Below are 24228 nucleotides of genomic sequence, written 5' to 3'. Positions count from 1 at the left end.
GAAATAGTAGCAGGATAGAAATAGAGTGGAGCATTTAAATTGTCACCTCTAGATTTCATTTATCCAATACTCCTCCAACTGACTATCCTTGACCCTATATCACCTTATGATCTTCCAAACCTCTGCTACCTTTAGTTTTAATTAGGTCCAAGACTTGCTCACCCAGCACCCCACGCTTGCTGACATGCACTAGCTCCCAATTTGACAATCCCTCAGTTTTAAAATCCTCATGGTTTCAATGCTCTCCATTGCCTTGCCCCTCTCCAACACTGTGTGACCACTATCAGTAATGCATTTCCTCAACCTCTATGTTCCTCCAAAGCTGTTTTATAGATTCATACATTGCAGAAAAGGCCCTTTGGCCCATTGCATCTGCACCAATGTAGCTACCACTGAAAGTGCGCTAATCCCAATTTCCTGCACTTGTCTTATATCCTTGAATGTTATAATATTAGAAGTACTTCTCCAAATATTTTTTTTAAGTTGTTTTGCACCTCCGCGGATTCCATCGATCTGTCAGTGGTACTTTCAACGGATCCTAAACTCTAGAATTCCCTCCCTCAACCTCTCCATTTCTACCTTCTCCTCTTCCTTTAAGATCCTCCTTTTAAACTCCTAATTGACTAAAGGCTTGCCACCTGACCTTCCTTGACTCGCTATCAAATATGTTTTCCTTTGTAATGTTTTGAGAAGCTTTGTTGGCGATAAAAGTTTCCAGAAACGTAAGTTATTGTAGCTCTTCTTGGAATGAGGATGGTTAAAAGTGGTGTTCAAGATTGACATAGTAAATAAGATAAAACCAATTCCAATGAATGAGGGTGGTAACCAGAGGGCACAGATATTTGGCAAAAAAAGCCATTTGTGAGATGAAGATTTTTTTTGACTCGATGTGTTGTTCTCATCTGGAATGCATTTCCTGAAAGAGTGGTGGAAGCAATTTCAATGCTAACTTCAAAAAGGGAATTTGATATATACTTACAAGAAGAAAATTTGCAAAGCCGGTAGAAAAGAGTAGACAATTGGGGCCAATTCGTAGCTGTTTTAGAGTTGGCACAGGTGCAACTGGCCAAAAACGTCTGTTGTATCAGATGATGACCTTTACACAGAAAGAGGAGGAAGGAAAATTTTTATGGTGATACCACGGCCTTGCTATAGGGCGATTCACACATTACATGTGTCTTGCCATTTTTGCTTAATGAGAGGATATCTTGTCCATAAGTTTAAATACATCAAACGTACAGTAAACTAGCAAGTCAGTTTTTAAAGATTTGGAAGGATTTTGTCTGCGTGCTTTTTGTGACAGTCATAGAGTGAAAATTTAACCCAGAGGTGAGATGGTGCTGGGGTGTCAGAACCAGATATAATCGCATCATTTCTACCATTGAATGCATTTTTGCAAATAGTTCAAGTATTTTTTATTCACTTGTGGGACATGGGTGTCACTGGCTGGGTAGCATTTATTACCCGTCTCTAATTGCCCTTGAGAAGGTAGTGATGAGCTGCTTTCTTGAACCGCTGCAGTCTATGTGCTGTAGGCAGCCATACAATGCCCTTGGCAAGGGAATTCCAGGATTTTGCCCCAGCTACAGAGAAGGAACAAGGATATATTTCCAAGTCAGGATGGTGAGTCGCTTGGAGGGCAACTTGCAGGTGGTGATGTTCCCATGTATCTTCTGCCTTTGTAGATGGAACCATCTAGCCACTAGGTGGAAGTGGTTATGGATTTTGAAAGGGTTGACTGGGTTGCTTGTTATTTGGGTAAGCAACTAAATGAATGTTGAACTCAGAATTCTGGTTCACGTCAGCACATGCGTTTCTCGTGCTTTATGAAATCAACAGAGCCAAGAAGGTGAGACTGTGACTGGGATTGATGATGGCTATGTGAAATCATTGCATCAAAAATACTATATCAGCAGCTATTACCACCTTAGCCATAGAAGAAAGAAGCTGTATCCTGAATTAATTCACTTTCCATTTTTTCCAGCAATCTCCTGAAGAACTTCTTAACCTGTTGCCCAAAACTGCACCTCTCAGGTGATTGATAGTGATTTTGCCTGGGCCACTACTTTGTTACTTACGAGTCCATTCAGAACTCAAAGACTCTTGCATCTGTTGCACGGCTAGATTCTTACAGGTGCAGTTGGTCATAGACTGCACGCTGGTGACAACAAAGGTGCACTCGTAGCAACCAGCAGTCTGTCAGTTGGTAGAGATACCCCTCCATCAATGTCCAGCTGGTATCTTGGCACTAGAAGTTTCTTGTGAATGTTTATGCAAGTTATCCTGGAAGGTGCCATCATCATTCACAAGAAACAGATACCATTGCACTTTGCATCTTCACAAAGAGTCAGAGAATGGCTTCTTGGAGCATGCATGAAGTTAACTGGAGGACCATCTGCAGAACTATGTATCTTCCCAGTAATCTGTGCTCTCTTTTGCTTAGGAGGGAAAAGGGATCTATGTCTAGTCTGTGCTGTCTTTGTTTAAGAGACAAAAGAAACCTATGTGCCAGAAGATTAGGATGAGAGGATTTCCCTATGGTGAGAGACTGAATACATTTGGCCTGCATTCTCTGTAGTTTAGGTTAATATGAGATACTTTCAATGACACTCAGATTCTGTTTGAGTTTGATAGGAATCTAGACTGCACTAAGGGAACGTCCTCTGAATAAGAGGTTGCTTGCTTAGGACTGAAGAGAAGTTCTTTCAGTCAGTTATGGACCTTTGGAAGAGTCTCTTCCCAGAGGCTTCTGCATGCTTCATAGTTGACAAATTTCATTCTGAGACAGGCACATTTTTTCATACCTCAGGGAACTGAGGGATATGAAGACTAGGTGCGAGAGTGGAGTCGAAGCCTGTTTTGAGTAGACTAATATGGTGTATTCCTATCCTTGACTCATGTTCTTGTGAAATGGAATGCATTGAGAGGGTGTTTTTAGAAAGTTGGGGATATAAAATTGAATGTAAAGCTATGGGCACTGCTCCTGTAGCCTACCAGCATATTTTGCCCTTTTTGGAATTGTTCATGTGGTAGGGAAAGCACTGAACAGCTTTCTTGCCCTTGTAAGTGCCCAGATAATGGGCATCTAAGGAATTTCTCCTGCTGCAGTGCCAAATGCACTGCCCAGCAGCTTATTGCAAATTAGTGGTGGAGAAGGAGGTGGAATCTCCTTCTAAGGACTTGCTGGACCCAATTGGAGGCTCCCTAGACTCCAACCCTTCCTCCCTCTCTCCCTTCCCCCTCCCCCCTCCCCCCAGAATTCCCCTCTCTCCTGGCCTCTCCACCCCAACAGCCCAATGCCCTTGCCCTCTCATTCAGGTCACATTAAAGCCCTTGTCCCCCCCCCTTCACCCCACACACACACACAACGTAAATCATAGCTGGCTCAGGGGCAGTGTTCATTAGGGATTGGTCCTCTTCTCTCAGTAGCATTGCTTGGGGCAGGACCATTTAAGTGGCTGACAGCACCAAGTGTTAGGAATTGCTCCCCAGACAGGCTGAACAGGACCACCTCAATCTCACTAATGGCCAGTAGAGTGAGTTAGGCTCACCAAACCCTCTTCTCCTCTACCACCGGCAGTTACACCGGAGAGCTGTGGGAGTATGCAAGGAGGGTAAAAGTCTTTGGCCATTGTGTGGTTTCAGTGTCACATTGCCTTACATTGAGGCTGAGTGTGAGTGTAAGTGACAGTTTGTCAGATGGTGGAAAGTCTCCATGAAAAGCCTGTGCAAAAGCCTGTCAGATTGAGGATCACAACTGACAATTTCAATACAAATCTGACAGTTTGATTAAAATAAAGACTAACTTAAAAGAGTCATTTTAATAACATACAGTAGCTGCTACAGTATCAGTCTCCTAGTAGTGGAACATCTGTTACTGATGGTCTCACTCCTGACAATGCCACAACCATGAGAATTTTTAACTTGGTTTCCTACTTTGACTGCTCCAAAACTGTCCTTGTGACCAGTCTTTCTGAGCTAATTGATCTCTGGGGCTCATGATTAGGCTTTAATTCAATAGCAATAAAAATAGAAATTGTTTGGAGAAACTCAGCAGGCCTGGCAGCATCTGTGGAGAGAAAATGGAGTTAACATTTCGAGTCCAGTAACCACTCTAAAGATGGACTCAAAACTTTAACTCTGCTTTTTCTCCACAGATGCTGCCAGACTTGCTGAGAAATGTACCTCTTTGGTCAAAGACTTTTTGACCTTCTCAGAATTGGTGAAGAAAACCTCAATTTTTCTGTTTTTGTTTCAGATTTCCAGGGTCTGCAGTTCTTTAATTTATTTAATTGATCCATGCTGGTGTCAGACGAGATGACTCAGTCCAACCTGTACAGAGCTTCATCCCTTTATAGAAACAAACACTTCATTCTATAAACGGTTGAAGCCATCCATCAGAATGCTTACCTGCAGGACATGCCTTTGTGAAAATGATAGTTTGGGAAGTCAGTCATGACGCACAAATCCTATGATGATATGTGCCAATAGGAATGTGAAGTACTAGCACTTTTTTCATTTTGTAACATTTATTTTTTGAACACTTCACTGCCAGTCCCAATTATCACTGTAGGGAATCTCATGGAATCTAATCTAATCATCGCAGGTATCAGCAAAGTGATGAAAGAGCTCATTGACAGTACTGATAAGAAGCACTTGCTCAGCAATAACTTACATATTGATGCTCCAATATGGGTTATGTTAGAACCATTCCTGATTTTATTATAACTTTGTTCCAAAGCTGAACAAAAGAACTAAATTCTAGAGTGGCACTTGCTATCAAGGCAGCATTTGATGACAATGGTCCGAGCTAAACTAATGTCAGTAGGAATCAGGGTAAAACTCCACATTGGTTGGAGTCATTTTCAGCACAAATGAAGATGGTTATGATAGATCAACATGGCTCATCTCAGTACCAGAACTTCAGCGGAAGAGTTCCTCAGGAGAGTGTCCTCAGCACATCTTCAGCTGCTCCATCAAATGACCTTCCCTCCATAAAGTCAGAAGTAGGAATGTTTGCAGATGATTGTAAAGTGCCCAGCACTGTTTACAATTCAGATACTGAAGTAGCCTTCATTCAAATGCAGCAAGATCAGACAACAGCAATGATGTATGGCATAAAGGTAATGTCAAGATGGTTGCATAATGATAACATCCCTGTACTAGTAGTCCAGAGGCTCGGGTTAATCTGTGGATACGGGTTCAAATCCCCTTGTAGCAACTGGTGGAATTTAAATTCATTAATAAACCTGGGATTGAAACTAGTCTTTGTATTGGTGACCATGGGACTATCATTGTATTCTTACATAAAAATCCATCCAATTCACTAATGGCCTTTAGGCAAGGAAACCTGCTCTCCCTACCTTCCAGGTTTACATGTGACTCCAGACTCTCAGTCATGACATTGACTCTTAGCCACCCTCTGAAATGGCCTATTCAGTTACTCTATTCAAGTGCAATTAGGAATGAGTAGCAAATATACACCTTGTCGGCAAAATCCATATCCCATGAAAGAAGTGGCAAGTGATATTTGCTCTGTACAAGTGTCAGGTAATGCACATCTTCAACAAGAGAGAATCTCACCATTTCCCCTTGCCACCGTTGACTCCACCCTTCTGTCAATATCCAGAATGTTAACTTTGAGTAAAATCTGAACTGGGCCAGCCACATCAATACTGTAGACATAGCACAGGCCAGAGACTATGAACTCTGCAGCAAGCAGCTTCTCTCCTCTCTGTTCGATATCTGTCCACCAACTGCAAGGTAGACTCAGGACTGTAAAAGAATGCCCAGATGGATGCATTTCAATATCACTCAAAGTTGACCACATCCAAGACAAAGCAACCAACATGAATAGCACACCATGCACCACTCCCAACATTGATTCCTTCCTTTAATAACCCACCGTGGCAGCAGTGCATACCATCTACAAAATACATAGGTCCAGCTACGATCTCTGAGGAGATAATTATGTCACTTATTTGACATTAGTTAAACCAACTAGTCTTAAGTTAACCTGTTATCTTGCTACTTTAATAATAAACTGCCTGAGAAATGTACCTCTTTGGTCAAAGACTTTTTGATCTTCTCAGAATTGATGAAGAAAATCTCAAATTTTCTTTGATTCTGCATTCCAGGTTCTCAACATACCACCAGACCTGAGTCAGTTCTTAATCCAAGTTTTCAGAAAATGCTTTGAGCTCAAAAATCATGATGTATATAAAGGACCTAAAACAACAGAAGGAAATTGCACATATTACCCAGGCTTGTAGCATGTCTTTGACATTTACAAATAATACCTGTTTCAGACTCAAGACCAGGTTTTTGTCAAGTTGGGAAGACACCCTGGACCTGTAAAAATGGCCAGTGGAACTCAAATCCAGAAGGTTAGAAATAAAAAGAATTAAGGACAAACGTTTTAAAAATGTCCAGGATTACAAAAGTCCTCAAGGTTTGGTTTAAAGTTCCCACTTAGCTTGAAGGGTACTCTCAGCTTGGTTGCCTACCACCAGACTTCCACCTAACTTTTAAAATTGTATCTAGCTGTCCTCACGTCTACAAACATATGAAAAGTGACCTTCAGCCACATAAGGTGATAATTATTGTAGCAACTGCTGAACTCTGTCCCTTACCCTGAGGAGCATCTTGAATTGAGCTCACACTGTACAGAAAATGGAGACCTGGGGCTACGAGGATTTACCTTCATATTTTTAATCCAGCTTATGATAGTTCACAAGGAAAAAAAGTCAGGAAAGAAGTCTCACACTGTTTCATATTTTGACAAAGTCTGCTGAGAAAGAAAATAAATCACAATAAATGGAGTTTATTTTCATTCTTGATTCTTAAAAAATCTGTTCTAATGTTATGAAGAAATAAGGAAGAGAAAATTACTAACAGGTGGTTAAAAATGTTCTGCTGTAACAACAAGTTACTGATGGAAGATTAAAATTACACATTCCATGTGAACAGGGAAACAAGCTGGGATGAAATGTGACAAGTTACATTTCACCAAAGAATAAAATTCTGTGAAATTATTCCAGAGCTTTGAGATGGATTTTTAACAGAAAATATGCACTTTGGAATATAATTTCTTTGTTCTGTGCTGTTAAAGTTCCAGAATTAATTCTAGTTTTCTTCCTGTTATGAGTATTGCTTTTGAAATTCATAACACTTCTGTAAAGAATCCGTGCCAAATTGATTGTCTTGCTGTAATTGCAGGAGAAACAACAGCCCTATAAGTTTGTCACTTGGCAGACTAGCATAGTCTATATTATTTTTTTGGTACAACATCATCTTTTCATTTCCTTGAATAAATTCATGTTGAAATTCCAAACATTTCTTCTAGTTTGCCAGGTTGTTTTAAGAATTAGAAATGCCAGACAACAAGAACTTCATTGTATCTGAAAGTAAGAGCTATTAATGTTTGTAAGTATTGTAACTTTGCCATCAGTTTTGGGGCTGAGTCAAGTGTGGCTGATTTTAATATATTATTTGTTAGAGCAATTCATAAATGGTGTGAAACCAAAAATAAATTATGACTTGCTCCAACTAACCACAGGAGAACTTGCATTGGAATAGTATTCTCCAAATTGTATGCTCAAACACGTTTCCAGATGGGTCAATATTGCATTGCCCATTTTAACATTATAAGTTTGTTTACAAAAGGCGAACAATAACTACTTGTATTTAAATGCACTACCTAAATGCAAAGGATGTTATAAGGTAATTCGAAGCTAGAGAATTACAGGGAACTGTTTTCTCAGTTGAACAGTTTTCTCAGTTGAACAAAAGCAGAAATTGCTGGAGAAACTCAGCAGGTCCAGCAGCATCTGTGGGGAGAAAGCAGCGCTAACTTTTGGAGTGTTCAGTTCTAAAGACGGGCCCCTGGACCCGAAACATTAACTCTGCTTTCTCTCCACAGGTGCAGCCAGACCTGCTCAGTTTCTCCAGCAATTTCTGCTTTTGATTTCCAGCATCAGTAGTTCTTTGTTTTATTTTTTTTATTGTGTGTGATCTAAATTACTTAATGCCTGAGTAATTTATAGTGCATAAATTCTGACTTTGCATGTGACACCCTCGGTTCCCAGAAAAAATAATAATTCCCAAAGAAGACACTTTCTGTTATAATATTATTATATTTTGTGCAGGAAAATGCCCTTTCCAATGCCTCTTCCATTAACTTCCTTACTACAATTTGGGAGCTTGTATTGTTTCAAAAGAGCAGAACAAATATGTGCAGGAGTATCGAATTTAGCCCATCAATTCTTTTGTCATTGACAAGAAAAGGTTTCAAGGGGCTATTTTGACACAGTGGTGGTATACCTATCTTTGAGCCAGGAGGCCCATGTTCAAGTCCCACTTGCTCCAGGTGTTTCTCATAACATTTTTGAAGAGGTTGACTCAAATGTATTTAAGATTTGCTGGGTGGCACGGTGGCACAGTGGTTAGCACTGCTGCCTTGTAGCGCCAGAGACCTGGGTTCAATTCCCACCTCAGGCGACTGACTGTGTGGAGTTTGCACGTACTCCCTGTGTCTGTGTGGGTTTCCTCAGGGTGCTCCGGTTTCCTCCCACAGTCCAAAGATGTGCAGGTCAGGTGAATTGGCCATGCTAAATTGCCCATAGTGTTAGGTAAGGGGCAAATGTAGGGGAAGGGAAAGGGTGGGTTGCACTTCAGCAGGCCAGTGTGGACTTGTTGGGCCGAAAGGCCTGTTTCCACACTGTAATGTAATGTAAGATGAAAGCTGATTTATAGTGACCTCAATGCTCCTTTCCTCCTGCCTCCTTCATTTCCTACAGACTCACACCATGCCTCCATTCCCTTAGCCTGACTCCCTTAAAGATTAAAAACCTGTCTAACTCTGAATATATTCGATGATCCAACCTCCACTGCTTTGTGAAGTAGAGAATTCCAAAGATTAATAATCTTTCCTCATCTCTGTCTTAAGCGGGATAACCCTTACTCTGATAATATTCTCCATGAAATGAAGAATCCTTTTGAAATTTAACCGGTCTAACATGCTTCTTTGGAACCTAATATGTTTCAGTAAGATCATCTTTCTTTGTGTGGGTTTTTACCACTTGAACCAGGAGCCTGGTGGCCAGGGTTTGGTAACTAGGTTTTCAGGGAGGAGTCAAGAGTGTGGTGCTGGAAAAACACAGCAGGTCAGGCAGCATCTGAGGAGCAGGAGAGTTGATGTTTTAAGCTTAAGCCCGCCATCAGGAAAGAGGCTTACAGTTTGGGAAACATTTGTAGGAGAACCATGCAGAAGAAGTTGCTGTCTTCCTCTTCACCTATTGCTGCCAGTTTCCAAAATGCTGGAGATCTGAATGTCTTTGTGGATTTATTGTGTGCCTGGATCACAGTTTGGTGTATGAGCAAGAAGCTGAAGCTGTGTGAAAACCCTTCTGTTTGTCGACTGACCATTCCATGTACACCTTGGAGATCATCATACAAAACTATCTTCAGCAGAGATCAATCTTCACACCAATTCTTCCCCACTGACATCATAGCCGTTGGAGTATGCTGATGACCTAGCATTGACTTTCCAGTTAAAATACTTCAGAACATTGAGGAACCATCCAGTGAAGACTTGTGTTCTCCAAAAGCCTACTTAAGAAAACTGAGACTTTGACTTTGAACATTTTTGTTTCAGCCTTCCCTTTAAAATCTTAAATGCCAGCTGGGAATGTCATGTTCAGTTCTGTGGCTGACCACTCACTCATGCCCATATGTCAAAACACCTTGGTATCACTCTTGACTGTGTGTTGATCTATTGGTATTGGGGAGGCAAAATCAAGACAAAAACAGGTACCGCCCGGGACAGAGCCAGCATGCTGCACAATGTTTCACTCACTATGGCCGATCCTGCTCAGGACCTTCCACTTAAACAGAATGATTATTTCTGGGATCTTGTGACCAACCGGGCTCACATCTCACACATCGAATCTCTCAGTGCTTGGTAATGAAGCATTTCCTTTGATACAGAACATGAAAACAAAACCCTTGTCTGTAATCTTCCCCTCTGTGTATTAGAATGCACTCCATATCCCACAAACTGATGAGCACCCCACCTCTTGATGGTGAAACTCCTGGTTGGCTGCAGCCATCACCAAATGTGACCTGCTGACTGACTCGAGTGCTGAGGCTGCAGATATCAGTCCTTTGTGGAAAATCTGGACAGCCCTCAACCATTGGCCTGGGGAAGATATGGCCATTTGCTCCACAAGGAACAGTTCAAATTGTGACTGAGACCATCCAAGTCAGACCATTGCCCATGGATCCAGGTTTATTCCCATGATTTCTATTCTTCTTAGCATCATAACCACTCTCACCGTGTGTCAATTAGAGCAGTTGAATGGATTGTTGACCTCAACGTGGAACTGTTACTCCTTCGCCAGCCATACAAATAAAGAATCAATAGCTCTTGACCTTTTAACACCAATGAATATAGGTCCAACTTGCTCAATATTTCCTCATAAGGCAAAGCCTTCTTCCAATAAATCAACCTTCACTGAATTACCTTTGACACTAATCTATCTTTCCTTATGTAAGGTGACCAAAGCTGTTATAGTACATACAACACTTACTTTTATTTCTCTTGTATCAAAGGGCAAACTTCGAATGTAATTGAATCCTAATTTCTTATTATATCTAGATGCTAACCTTCTGTGAGGACGCATCTGCATTGCAGTATTCTCTAGTGTCTCTACATTTAAATAATGTTGGATTTTTTGTTTTTCTGACAAAAGTGGACAACCTCCTATTTTCTCTCATTCCAGTCTACCTGCTCATGTTTTTTTCCCAATGCATTTAACCTATCCGTATCCCATTGTAGACCTGTTCTTCTTATCCTCTTCAAACTTATCTATCTTTGTATGGCATCTGGGTGCCAGTCCCTGTGTTGGCATTTTTGCCTGTGCTTAGATGTCCCGAGGACAATTAAAAGTCAACCATATTGTTGTCGATCTGGAGTCACATGTAGGCCAGATTTCCTTCCTTCAAGTGAACCAGATATGATTTTGTAACCATCCATGGTAGTTACATGTCTGGTGATTGTAATGTGGTCAGCCAAATGGATGTCATTGAATATAAGTTCCCTGACTGGGGCTGTTAATCTGATGCAATCAGGGAGCCCTGGCTGACAGATAAATAAGAGTGTCCTCAGAAAGTTCAGAGCTCCACTCAGATCCATCCAGACACAGACTCTGTTTGAGGGAAAGGAGACAACAGTGATGAAGGACTGTGGAGCTGAACAGTAAAGCCTTGTGTATCTCTGCATTCATACGGGTCCTCTGTCATAACACACGTTTCATCAACACAAATTTGCTGTATGCGATTGGTGAATTGGGGACACTGTTTATAAAAAAAAATAAACAGTGTCAGACGTTCTGTTCACTCTGAGAACTGGCTCTGAGGGAGCTGGATCATTGTTGAGGACTTTCCATGTGTAGATAAAAGGTGACTTGGTGACAGGATACTGGTCTCTGTGGAGTAGAAAAAAATAAACACCAGTGTCAACCAGGAGTTTTGCTCACTCTGAGAGAACCGGATCAGTGTGTCAAAAAACAAAAAATAATCAAGAGTATCAGATATTCTGTTTATTCTGAGAGCTGGCTCTGAGGGAGTTGGATCACTGTCAAGGACTCTCTCCACAGTTAAATACACGATAACTTAATGATGAGGTAGAGTTATTTCAATGTAGTTGCTATCAAGTTGGTTTTTCATTCCAGATTTTTAATGAGTTCAAATTTCACCACCTACCATTCTGAGATTGGAACACACATCCCCAGAACAAATTAGCCTGTTCTTAATTACCAATTCAGTGACTAACATCTCCCCAATAAATTGTTAACCCCCTCAGCTCTGATCCCGAAGGCTTTCCACTAGTTACAGTTTATAGATTGAGAGTGAGCCATTTATCCTGACTCTGTTTCTTGTATATTTTTCAACTATCCATGTTAATGGATTGTGTGCTACAGAATGAGCTCCAATATTGTTGAGTTACAAAATCTTCACAGCCCCTAAACAATATGGGCAATGGGGAGGAAGTTGCAAGTTTTGCTTGAGGTTGCACAAGACCTGTGATAACCAGGCTGAGCCTGAGACCCTCAGTGCCAATGATGACCTGTGTTGCCTTCCATATTCAATCAATTCCTACGTGTGAACAACAAATGGAAACTGGCTACAACCATACCCAGAGCAAATGGAATCAGTACTTTTTCTGTCATGACTTATGGGATCTGGTATGAACTTGAGATAAGTTACTTGACAAGATTCTGAGAGATAAGATCTACATGAATTTGGTTTGATTAGGATTAGTCAGCATGGCTTTGTGAGTGGGAGATCATGCCTCACAAATTTGTTCGAGTTCTTTGATGACATGACTAGGAAGGTTGTTGAAGGCAGGATGCCAGACATAGTCTGAATGGATTTTGCTAAAGCTTTTGAAAAGGTTCTACATGGTAGGCTACTCTGGAAGGTTAGATTGCATGGAATCCAGAGGGAGCTGGAAAGTTGGATACAAAATTGGCTTGATAGTAGGAAGCAGAGGGTAACAGTGGGAGGATGCTTGTGGGACTGGAGGCCTGCGACTATTGCAGTGCCTCAGTGGTTGGTGCTGGACCCATTGCTATGTGTTATCTATATCAATAATTTGGATGAGAACGTACAAGGCATGACTAATAAGTTTGCAGATGACACTAAAATAGGCGGTATTGTGAATAGTGAGGAAGATTATCAGAAATTGCAGCAGGACTTTGATCAGCTGGGGAAATGGACTGAGAAATGGAAAATGGAGTTTTATATGGATAAGTGTGAGGTCTTGCATTTTGGAAAGTCAAATCAAAGGAGGGGTTTCATGGTGAACGGTAGGGCTGTATTGATACCTCAGTAACAGTCGTAAGCCTTTGCTTTGTATTCTTAATTCTTGACATCCAAGGTTCTCCAGTTTTGGTCCTACCCTTTGTCATTTCGTGAATATATTTGTTATTTCTTGAATGCTCCCACTGCTCTGGAAAAGAAATTAATGCAAATAGTTCCCAGTCTATTTGGACCAATTCATATCTTCATAAAATCAGGCTTTCCTTAGTTTAGTGCTTTGTTCAGCAGCCATCTTTCCCTTTTGTGTGCCCATATTCAATCCAACTGAGTTATGGTCACTATTTTCAACAGTTCCCCTCCTGATACACCTTCCACCTGCCCAGTCTCGTTTCTGAATATTTGGCCCATAACTGCCCCTCCTTTGTTGTGTTTTCTATGTATTCACGAAAAACAAATTCTCCAGTGCAGCAAGCAGTGACCATGTCTAACAAAGAGAATCTACATCAAGTTGAAAAAACAAATACAATCTGGCAAAGATTAGTTGTTAGCCAGAGGATTAATAAGTTTTTTGTCACGCCTTCCCATGTGTTTGGGTATATTTTGAATAGTCATCAGTTTTTCTAGAACAAAATTGGAATTTTTGCAAACACTCTGGACAGTGTGATAACGTTTGACATTTTCCATGATATTGACTGTGTGGAAGATGTATTCATCACTCTTTGTTTCACTCCTTGTCAGGTTATAGTTTGTTGATCAATTCTTGTGGTGAGATATGACATTGTCTTTATTGTAGTTTGTAGCTACTCCTTGCGAATGATCATTTAGGATCAGCTCTCTGTAGCCGCATCAGCCTTTGATCTAGTCAACTGCTTCTAAAGGTTTTCTTGATTGAAATTTGAGTATTTCCTTGATGCAGGCAGGAGGCCACACTTTCCCAATGTCTTGCTATATTTGGGTATGTCAATATTATGATTATGTCAATCGTCAAGTTGCAAGGATTGCCTTGTACTTACACCTAATCTTCTGTATGTCATCAACACTAAATCTTTGAGCTGTCTAGCAAATCTTTCTGGGAAATTTTGATGGGGCTTGATGAAATCATCAATTTAACAATTCCAGTTGCTGACTCCCCATTGAAAAATCATATTGTGCATCCTTTGCTTTGTACCCAATCTTGAAGTGGTCTATGAGTTCTGTAAGATATGTCTAAATGACGTAAATTCTAGTCAATGAAGTTGACCAATTGACTGACACTGAATCAGTCTTCTAGTGTAATCCATATCTTCTGAAGATCTCTTCATTCTTCAACTGACATTAATCCTGACATGTTAAGACAGTGTAGACCTTTTCCCCCGACTTGTGAAGCTAATATTAATGGCCTGTTTTTATTCACTGGAAACATCTGATTGTAGAAAGCATTGCTTTAAGTACAGTTTAAACATAGTACTTCAGACCTCCTAGCAGAAGTTACAATGTACAGTTTTGGTCTCCTTACTTGAGAAAGGATGTACTGGCACTGGAGGGGGTGCAGAGGAGGTTCACTAGGTTGATTCTGGAATTCAGAGAATTGCGTTGAGAAAGGTTGAGTAGACTGAGACTATACACTTTGGAATTTAGAAGAATAAGGGGGGGATCTTATAGAAACAGATAAAGTTATGAAGGGAATAGAAGACTTAGAAGCAGGAAGGTTATTCCCATTGGTGGGTGAAACTAGAACAAGGGGGGCGTTGCCTCAAAATAAAGGGGAACAGATTCAGGACTGAGTTGAGGAGGAACTCCTTCAACCAAAGGGTTGTGAATCTGTATGGAATTCCCTGCTCAGTGAAGCAGTTTAGATTAGATTAGATTAGATTACTTACAGTGTGGAAACAGGCCCTTCGGCCCAACAAGTCCCCACCGCCCCGCCGAAGCGTAACCCACCTATACCCCTACCCCTACCCCTACCCCTACATCTACCCCTTACCTAACACTACAGGCAATTTTAGCAATGGCCAATTCACCTGACCTGCACATCTTTGGACTGTGGGAGGAAACCGGAGTACCCGGAGGAAACCCACGCAGACCAGACACGGGGAGAACGTGCAAACTCCACACAGTCAGTCACCTGAGGCGGGAATTGAACCCAGGTCTCTGGCGCTGTGAGGCAGCAGTGCTAACCACTGTGCCACCGTGCCGCCCACAGTTGAGGCTATCTCATTGAATGCTTTTAAGGCAAAGATAATTTTTTTGAAAAGTAAAGGAGTTAAGGGCCATGGTGAGGGAAATCCCTCAGTTATGCCTCCCTATGCCTTCCCATTGTTAGAAACAAATGCCTTACAGCACCAAATAATGCAACTCTTCTTACACTCAATTGACTTAAGTTCACATCTAACTGTCGGTGGGTGTTTTCCCAGTTTCCAATCAATTCTGCTTCGTTCTTCAAGAATATGTTTTCCATTTATATCTTTCCTATCACAATTTCTTTCCCACATAACTGTCTGTAAAACGACGGTGAAATCGTTGTAGAACATGGAATATTTTCTGCTATATATGAGCACTTTAAGTAATTTTACCTTTTGCATGTAATTTGGCGTTGTTAGTTCCCAGCAAGGTGAACTCTCAATCTTTGCCTTAAGACAGTTTTTCTAAAGACGTGCAGCAAGTAAGTGAGTATCTTAACAGGAAAACCAAATTAATAACAGATAAACAGGATGGAAAAAGCCTCGCATTCAAGTAATTTGTGACTTGTAGTTATTTGAACTTCTTTGTTACAATTGACACTATATAAAAATTCTCAGTGTTCTGGGGTAGTTTTTAACCAGGAATATATATGTGATTCTCTGTAAAGCCTTTTACATTTTGTAATAAAGCATCAGTCCTGGTTATTGGTAAGATATTAATTATTTTTAATTTCATGGTCAGATGGAAAGGGGAAGTAACTGACAGAGCAATCTTAATTGAAAAATACGGGGAAAAGGGCTTAAAAACTAAGTATCATAGTGTTAACTACCTTTAAATAATAAGCAGAGTCTCTTAGGTCATCTCCTAAGGAGCCAACATTCAAAGGTAATTAGTAGTTGTTAATTATCTTTCAGGAGAGTTTCTTAATCACACATGAAGCATCCTGTTCTTGACCCTTAAGTAACACCAGTGAGCTGTCACAAGTAGGAAATCAATTGTACAAATGGTGCATAAATCAATTCAATTAGCAATTGCTCTCATTACTGACTTCCTTATAATTGTGTTATAGATTTCTGCCAGATCCCCTGCCTGAATGGAGGATACTGCATTGGAAGGGACAAGTGCAGGTGTCCATCAAACTCAACAGGGAAGTTCTGCCACCTTCCGGTTCCTCCTGAAAAGCAAACTGTGTCAAAGACAGTACCTGTCCGTTCATCAGTTTCGCAGTCTGTGTATACTCTGCCTCTTTCGAACCAACAAGGTAATGTGGCAAATTCTTGTAATTACACTGAGTTATCATTATTGAAAAGATACCTGTATATTTTAGTATAAGTTACAATGTTTTTACCTTAAAATCAGTGTCAAAGTTGGTCCACCGAGTGGAAAAAATTGTTAATTTGTGCACTTTAGATAGATGTTTAATTTGAGTCGATAGAATTATTTTGCCCCCTATTGAATATGATTTCATTCATATCTCTACATTACTGTTAGCTATTTCCAGGATAATAATGGAATATCATTTTCAAAATGCAAAGGCAACATTTCAATGTCCATTTACCTTTGAGAAGATGGTATTGGATTCTCTTTAAAGGACTTTGTTTAGCTCAGTTGGCAGCTTTGCAGAGCAGAGTAATGCCAACAGCGTGTGTTCAATTCCTTCACCAGCTGAGATTACCGTGAAGGATTCTCCTTCTCAGCCTGTCGCCTTGTCTGAGGCATGGTGACCCTCTGGTTAAAACACCACCAGTTTTCTCTCTCTCTCTCTCTTTTGCAAGTGTGACTATGATATCTAAACCGTACCTCTCCTATCCAGGTTCGATTCCACCCCAGAGTGACTGTCAGTGTGAAGTTTGCACATTCTCCCCATTTCTGCATGGGTTTCCTCCTGGTGCTCCAGTTCCATCTCTCAATCCAAAATGTGCAGGTTAGATGAATTGGCCATTCTAAATTGCCCATAGTGTTCAGCCTGTATTCCTGATGAAGGGCTTTTGCCCGAAACGTTGATTTTACTGCTCCTCGGATGCTGCCTGACCTGCTGTGCTTTTCCAGCACCACTAATCCAGAATCTGGTTTCCAGCATCTGCAGTCATTGTTTTTACCATAGTGTTCAGGGATGCGGAGGTGAGGTGCATTAGTCAGGTGTAAGTATTGGATAATAGGGTAGGGGAATGGGTCTGGGTGGGTTACTCTCCGGAGGGTCGGTGTGGAGTTGTTGGGCCAAAGGGCCTGTTTCCACTTTGTAGGGATTCTATGACTCTATTCTATGTTTCTAGGTACTCGCACTGCATATGTTCATCTTCCCAACTTCGCCCCTACCCCTCCCCCCCACCCCCACAATGCTACTGCCCAATCCAGCATTTATAGTAATAAACTAAAAGGAAAATAAAAGGAAATAAAAGCAACAAGTCTCAGGCCCTTCTGCCCATCGGGGACCGCTCAATCAATAGCTGGTCTGGAGGCTTAGGTTCATTCCTCGCACCCTTCACCATCCCAGTCTGAGGTGAAGTCCAATAGCTCAGAACGAAACTCTCCCCCTCTCTTTTATACAGTGCAACAAACAGCCACTACAGGAAAAACAAGTTAATTGTGCTGTTTTCAGCACATACAGGAATGTTCACAAGGCCCATTCCAGATCATGTAGCTGTTGAATATTATCAACTTTAGCCCATCCTGTACATGAGTCTAGCTGACTCTTCACCAGAGCTCTGATTTGAGAGTGTGTTGCTGGCAAGGCACAGTAGGTCAGGCAGCATCCGAGGAGCAGGAAAATTGACGTTTCGGGTGCTCGGTTGCTTTTCCAGCAACACACTCTCAACTCTGATATCCAGCATCTGCAGGCCTCACTGTCTCCTATCAGAGCTCTGATGAAGAGTCATCTAGACTCAATTTTACTTTGCTCTCTCTCCGTGGATGCTACCTAACCCACTGTGATCTCAAGCTTTTCGTGAGTTGAGAGGAGGTTTAAGACCCTGCTTCCCACTCCTCAAGCAAAAACATATCTGAAATACATTAGTTTGCTATTCACTTACTTCCACCTATACTGAGAACCCAGGCAACGTAACCACGGTCTTAGCAAGATTGGAAATAGAACCGTAAGTTCACCATAATTTTCATAGGCCCCTTACCTGTTTTGCCTGAGCAGAATTCACCTCTTGTCTTTGTAGATGGTTTGACAGTCACTCGAGGATGGGCACTGTGAGGCAGCAGTGCTAACCACTGAGCCCTTGAAGACATCTGTAACACAACTGTTTTCTGTTCAAATGAATAGATAGATGATCAGGTGGTCTTCCAAAATATTTGCGGTGTGCCTCCTTTCCAATCTCCTGACATATTTAATTGTCCACTTTTTGATCTGTTAGATGAAGAGGAGCTGCAAATATGGTGGACTAGATGTCCTTTTTCTATTAGGTAATCTTTGAAAAGTTCTGCATTGAAGTACTGTCTTTATTGTTGTGATGGCAAAGAAAATAATACAGTTTGAAAGAACATGCATCGTCAATTTCCAGTATATTGAATGGTTATTCCATTTTCCCTGCAGTTGTAATGCTTCCGTCCTTGGTTAATATTCATGTAAACCACCCACCAGAGGCCACTGTGCAGATTCATCAAGTGGCAAGAGTTAAAACTGTACCTGACACTCCAATCAAGAACAGCATAAAACTGTCACAGGAGCAACAGCCAATCCATTCAGTTCAACAAAGGTCACAGCTTAATGCTAATGGAAATGTAAATGGCCAGCCCAAACCTCAGTCACAACCACAACCACAACCACCAACCAGAACTCTGAATGTGGGAAGATGCTTTCAGGAAACAGCTGATGGTCAGGTAAGGTATTATTTGTAACTCGCATAATGAAAAGAAAAATAAGGAATAAAGAAAGTCAATTCATAACACATTGATCATGTATCACAGTAAGTTATTTATTCTCTGTATTTTGTTTTGCAGTTAACAATGTCAGAATTGATCTATAGCTTGCCTCCATATACCGCAGTTTGTCACATATATATCTCCGATGTTCTTAACAGAAATCTTTCTGTCTTGGGTGTGAAGTTGACAATTGACCTAGGAAAAACTCCTGCTTGTGGATGAGAGTCCCAAACTTCCACCACTCTAAGTCCAGAAATGTTTTGAAACTTTAGTCAGATTCAATTGCTTGAAGAAATTGTTTTTGTCAATCCATGTCGCTATCTGTTCCTCTTAATGTTCAGAAACCTAGACCAAAACCCCTTAGTCGTCTTTACTCATAGTCTTTGATCTGGTTTTTGGCAATAGCCTATTATTCTGAAAGAGCTGTGTTGCATTCCCTCCAAGCCAGTGTCCTTTTCCTAATGTATGCTGTCAAGAACTTGCAGGACTCAAGGTGCAATCTAACTAGGACCATTCTATTTACCATTTTTGAATATGTTTTGAACCTAGCTGTGAAATTTCATCAATCTACACACAAGGACTCTTTAGTTTCTGTGCACCTCCACTGCTCATTAGAAGCTGACTGAGTGCAAGCTGAAGGTATTTTGATCATTCAGTTTACATCCAAAAGTGGATGATGTTTCAACTGCCTCAGACGAAATCTGTTTGTCATTACCAAACCTTATATTTCTTTAAAAAGGATTGTAAATTTATATATTCCATGTGCAGTTAATTGCAATGCCACATCGTTATATCATTGACATATTGCTGTGTGATTCGGTTTAAGTCATTAATAAATAGCGAATAATTGAGGTTTTGGTCAGCCCCTGAAGGATTCTACTAGTCACACACTGTCAATTTGTACACTTATGCCTCTATCCACTGAACCTATCTTCTATACAGGCTAATGGCTTGTCCTCAGTTCCATAAGCTTCAATTTCAGTGAATAGTATCTTGTGTGGGACTTACTTTAATGCATTATCGCTGCTATTAATAGCATCCATTGACAATCCCATGTCTACTGCTTTTGTTACATTGTCAAAAATCACATGCCACCAGGTTATAGTCCAATGTGTTTATTTGAAATCACTAGCTTTTGGAACACTGCTCCTTTATCAGGTACTCTGAAAGCTAGTGGTTTCAAATAAACCTGTTGGTCTATAACATGGTGTCATGCGATTTTTGACCTTATCCAACCCAGTCCAACACTGACACTGCCACATCCTTCTTACATTGATTAAGCAAGGTTGTTACTGATTACATTTGGATATAGGTTTGCTCGCTGAGCTGGAAGGTTCATTTCCAGACATTTTGTCACCCTACTGGGTAACATCTTTAGTGGGCCTCAGGTTAAGCAATGCTGAAAATTCCTGCTTTCTATTTATATGTTTGGGTTTCTTTGGGTTTGTGATGTTATTTCCTGTGGTGATGTTATTTCCTGTGGTGAAGTCACTTCCTGTTCCTTTTCTCAAGGTTTGGTAGACAGGGTCTAACATGATGTGTTTGTTGATAGAGTTCTGGTTGGAATGTCATGCTTCTAGGAATTCTGGTGCACGTCTTTGTTTGGATTGTCCTAGGATGGATATGTTGTCCCAGTCGAAGTGGTGTCCTTCCTCATCTGTATGTGAGGATACTAGTAAATTAGGGTCATGTCTTTTTGTGGCTAGTTGGTGTTCATGTATCCTGGTAGCTAGTTTTCTGCCTGTTTGTCCAATGTAGTGCTTGTTACAGTCCTTGCACAGTATTTTGTAAATTACATTAGTTTGGCTTGTTGTCTGTGTAATGTCTTTCAAGTTATTAGCTGCTGTTTTAGTGTGTTCATGGGTTTGTGGGCTACAATGATGCCAAGGGGTCTGAGTAGTCTGGCAGTCATTTCCGAGATGTCTTTGATGTAGGGGAGAGTGGCTAGGGTTTCTGGACGTGTTTTTTTCTGCTTGTTTGGATTTGTTGCTGAGAACTCAGCAGACTGTGTTCATTGGGCACCTTTAGTTTTGAATACACGGTATATGTGATTTTCCTCTGCTCTGCGGAGTTCCTTTCTGCTGCAATGTGTTTTGGCTTGTTGAAATAATGTTCTGATGCAGCTGCACACAAAACAAGCAGACAAAACACGTCCAGAAACACTAGCCATTCTCCCCTACATCAAAGACATCTTGGAAATGATTGCCAGGCTGCTCAGACCTCTTGGCATCATTGTAGCCCACAAACCCACCAACACACTAAAACAGCAGCTAATGAACTTGAAAGACCTTACACAGACAACAAGCAAAACTAATGTCATTTACAAACTACTGTGGAAAGGACTGTAACAAACACCACATTGGACAAACAGGTATAAAACTAGCCACCAGGATACATGAACACCAACTATCCACAAAAAGACATGACCCTCTCTCACTAGTATCCTCACATACAGATGAAGAAGGACACCACTTCGACTGGAACAACACATCCATCCTAGGACAAGCCAAACAAAGACGTGCACCAGAATTCCTAGAAGCATGGCATTCCAACCAGAACTCTATCAACAAACACATCGTGTTAGACCCTGTCTACCAAACCTTGAGAAAAAGAACAGGAAGTGACTTCACCACAGGAAATAACATCACTACAGGAAATGACATCACCAACCCGAAGAAACCCAAATTTATTAATAGAAAGCAGGAATTTTCAGCATTGCTTCACCTGAGCCCACTGAAGATGTTACCTAGTAGGGTGACGAAATGCCTGAAAATGAACCTTCCAGCTCAGCGAGCAAACCTACATCTAAAACCTCAACCTGAGCTACAAATCTTCTCAAAACTCATTACTGATTACTGTTATTGATTTAAGCAAGGGTACAGTAACAACCCTCAGGTTGGTCTTTCTGGTGAGCTGAAAATTATCAAGGCGTTCAGACACTCTCTGTAATTATAAGTACTATTCAGTTTTCTAAAACTTTGAGAATGGAAATGGAGAGCCTTCTCTGATCATAAAGTTATCATCAGAGCCTTCATTTCAGGAGCTAGGACAGTCTTTAGGGCCTCTGTGTTAGTTGTCCTGTTAGTGATTTTTGAGAAGATTTGTAGCTCAGGTTGATGATAAGTAAGCTTGAAGGTTTGTTTTCAGATGTTTTGTCACCATACTAGATAACATTATCAGTGTGAGTCTCCAGTGAAGCGCGGGTGGTATATTCCACCTCTCTATTTAGAGGTCTTGGTTTCTGAAGGTAAGAAATCTACCTTCTCTTGAAAAAACAACCAGAATTGACATCACCCACCTAAAGAAACCAAGACCTATAAATAGCGAGGCAGGACATACCACCAGCGCTTCACCGGAGACTCTCACTGATGTTTCCTAGCATGGTGACGAAATGTCTGAAAACAAACCTTCCAGCTCACTGAGTTAACCTGCATACTTAGTTGTCCTGAAGCTGGCACACAGGATGGACTGGATTACTTTCAGCACGTTATCATAGTTTCTCATTGAAATACACAGCATTCTCAGGGGACTTGACAGAGCAAATGCGAAGGAAATGCTTCCCCACCATGGGAGAGTCTAGGACCAGAGGGCATAGTCTCAGAATAAAGGGGCACCAGTTTAAGACTGAGATGAGGATTTCTTCTCTCTGAGGGCTGAGAGTCTTTGGAACCCCCTGCCTCAGAGAGTGGTGCGGCACGGTGGCACCGTGGTTAGCACTGCTGCCTCACAGCGCCGGAGACCCGGGTTCAGTTCCCGCCTCAGGCGACTGACTGTGTGGAGTTTGCACGTTCTCCCCGTGTCTGCGTGGGTTTCCTCCGGGTGCTCCGGTTTCCTCCCACACTCCAAAGATGTGCAGGTCAGGTGAATTGGCCATGCTAAATTGTCCGTAGTGTGAGGTAAGGGGTAGATGTAGATGTAGATGTAGATGTAGGGGTATGGGTGGGTTACGCTTCGGCGGGGCGGTGTGGACTTGTTGGGCCGAAGGGCCTGTTTCTACACTGTAAGTAATCTAATCTAATCTAATCTAATATTTTTAAGAGTCTGGTAGACAGAACCTTGATCAGTCAGGGAATCATGTGTTTTGGGAAAAGGGCAGGAAAGAGAACATGCAGGATGTCAGATTAGCCATGATCCTATTGAGGGGCTGAATGGCCTACTCCTGTTCCCATTTCTTCTGGTCTTAAAGTACAGACTTAGAGTCCCATGTATTTTCACATAAAATAACTTGTTTAGAAACATTCTTAGTGGCTCCACATATTTATTATTTGATTCCTCCTTGGGCTATAGGCATAACTGACAAGACCAGCATTTCCCATTTATTCCAAATCTGAGTGGATTGTTGGGTCATTTCAGAGGGCAGGTAGGATCTGGCCAATCACAATGCTAATGGCATAACCTTGCATGTTGAAGGCAATCCAGGTGAGGATGAAAACTATTCTTCACTAAAGCATGTTAATGAACCAGATGGGCTTTTATAACAACCAGTTTAAACTTTACTGGTTGCCATTGGCAGGACTTGCATCATTTGATCCCATAGCATTGACCTGAGTGTCTGAATTACTTGAGTAATATTACATTGTGCCATAAACTCTTCCCAATCCATCATTTTCACTTTTAAACCAGAGATCTGGATCCTGAGCATCCTCAGATAGGGAGTCCCAATTCTCACACTGATTATTGTTTGCTTCTTCAAGTTTAGCTTGTGGTTCCTTCTGTTTGATTTGCTCTGTACACCATCCTGTGGCTGTAAACATTATTTATGATTGTTCCTGGTAATTCTAAGAGTGCCCTATCGTTAAGTGCAGGGGTTTGGGAGAATCCTCACAACATGACCAGAACAATGACATCAATTGTCATTGGGTAAGATTTTGTAAAGGAAAACTGCCACAGAAGAGCAGTCAAATGGGATATGAATAGACAACTCCAGCTGAGGACCTCTTTGGATTAAGTGGAATAAAATGATCTGACGGGCTATGCTATGGTCATTGCAGTGTGCACCATGAGGATAATTCTTAAATTTCAAATGTTGAAGACTTCATAATGCCTGTGAGGTGTTGCAAGGCACATTAGGTGGAATCTTACCAGGATGTGGACCATAGTGAGAAAGTTGGGAGAATTGCATGAGAAGTCCTGCACCTCCTGATGCTGGTCGTGAGAAGTCTCATTTTCCAACCTAGTTTTGCACATTGAGATGAGATTCCCACTATTGAGCTGCAAGAGGATTTATATAATCCTATTTTATAATTATTGACGCACCCCAAAGAGCAGAGTGATAGTATCATAGCATACTATAAGTGGATTGGAGGTACACCATATTGTTATTGACCGGTTGGATACCTATTGGATACCAACATCTGTAGATACAGGGCGTGGGTGGCT

At 41.2% G+C, this 24228-nt stretch overlaps 1 protein-coding gene across 2 annotated transcripts in view; it reads left to right on the top strand.

Moving 5' to 3' along the window:
- Positions 1-24228, top strand: part of LOC140476119 (latent-transforming growth factor beta-binding protein 2-like) — a 469839-nt gene that overhangs the window by 143884 nt on the left and 301727 nt on the right. For both annotated transcript variants that reach the window (XM_072568220.1, XM_072568221.1), the window contains exons 6-7: positions 16052-16243; positions 18521-18807. In XM_072568220.1, coding sequence (XP_072424321.1) covers positions 16052-16243; positions 18521-18807 — 479 coding nt within the window. The remainder of the gene's footprint in view (positions 1-16051; positions 16244-18520; positions 18808-24228) is intronic.

This window comes from Chiloscyllium punctatum, chromosome 4 (assembly GCF_047496795.1).
Source record: "Chiloscyllium punctatum isolate Juve2018m chromosome 4, sChiPun1.3, whole genome shotgun sequence".
NCBI classification, from domain to species: Eukaryota; Metazoa; Chordata; class Chondrichthyes; order Orectolobiformes; family Hemiscylliidae; genus Chiloscyllium; species Chiloscyllium punctatum.
The sequence above is the reverse complement of the archived record's forward strand: the minus strand, read 5'-3'. Positions and strand labels throughout refer to the sequence as shown.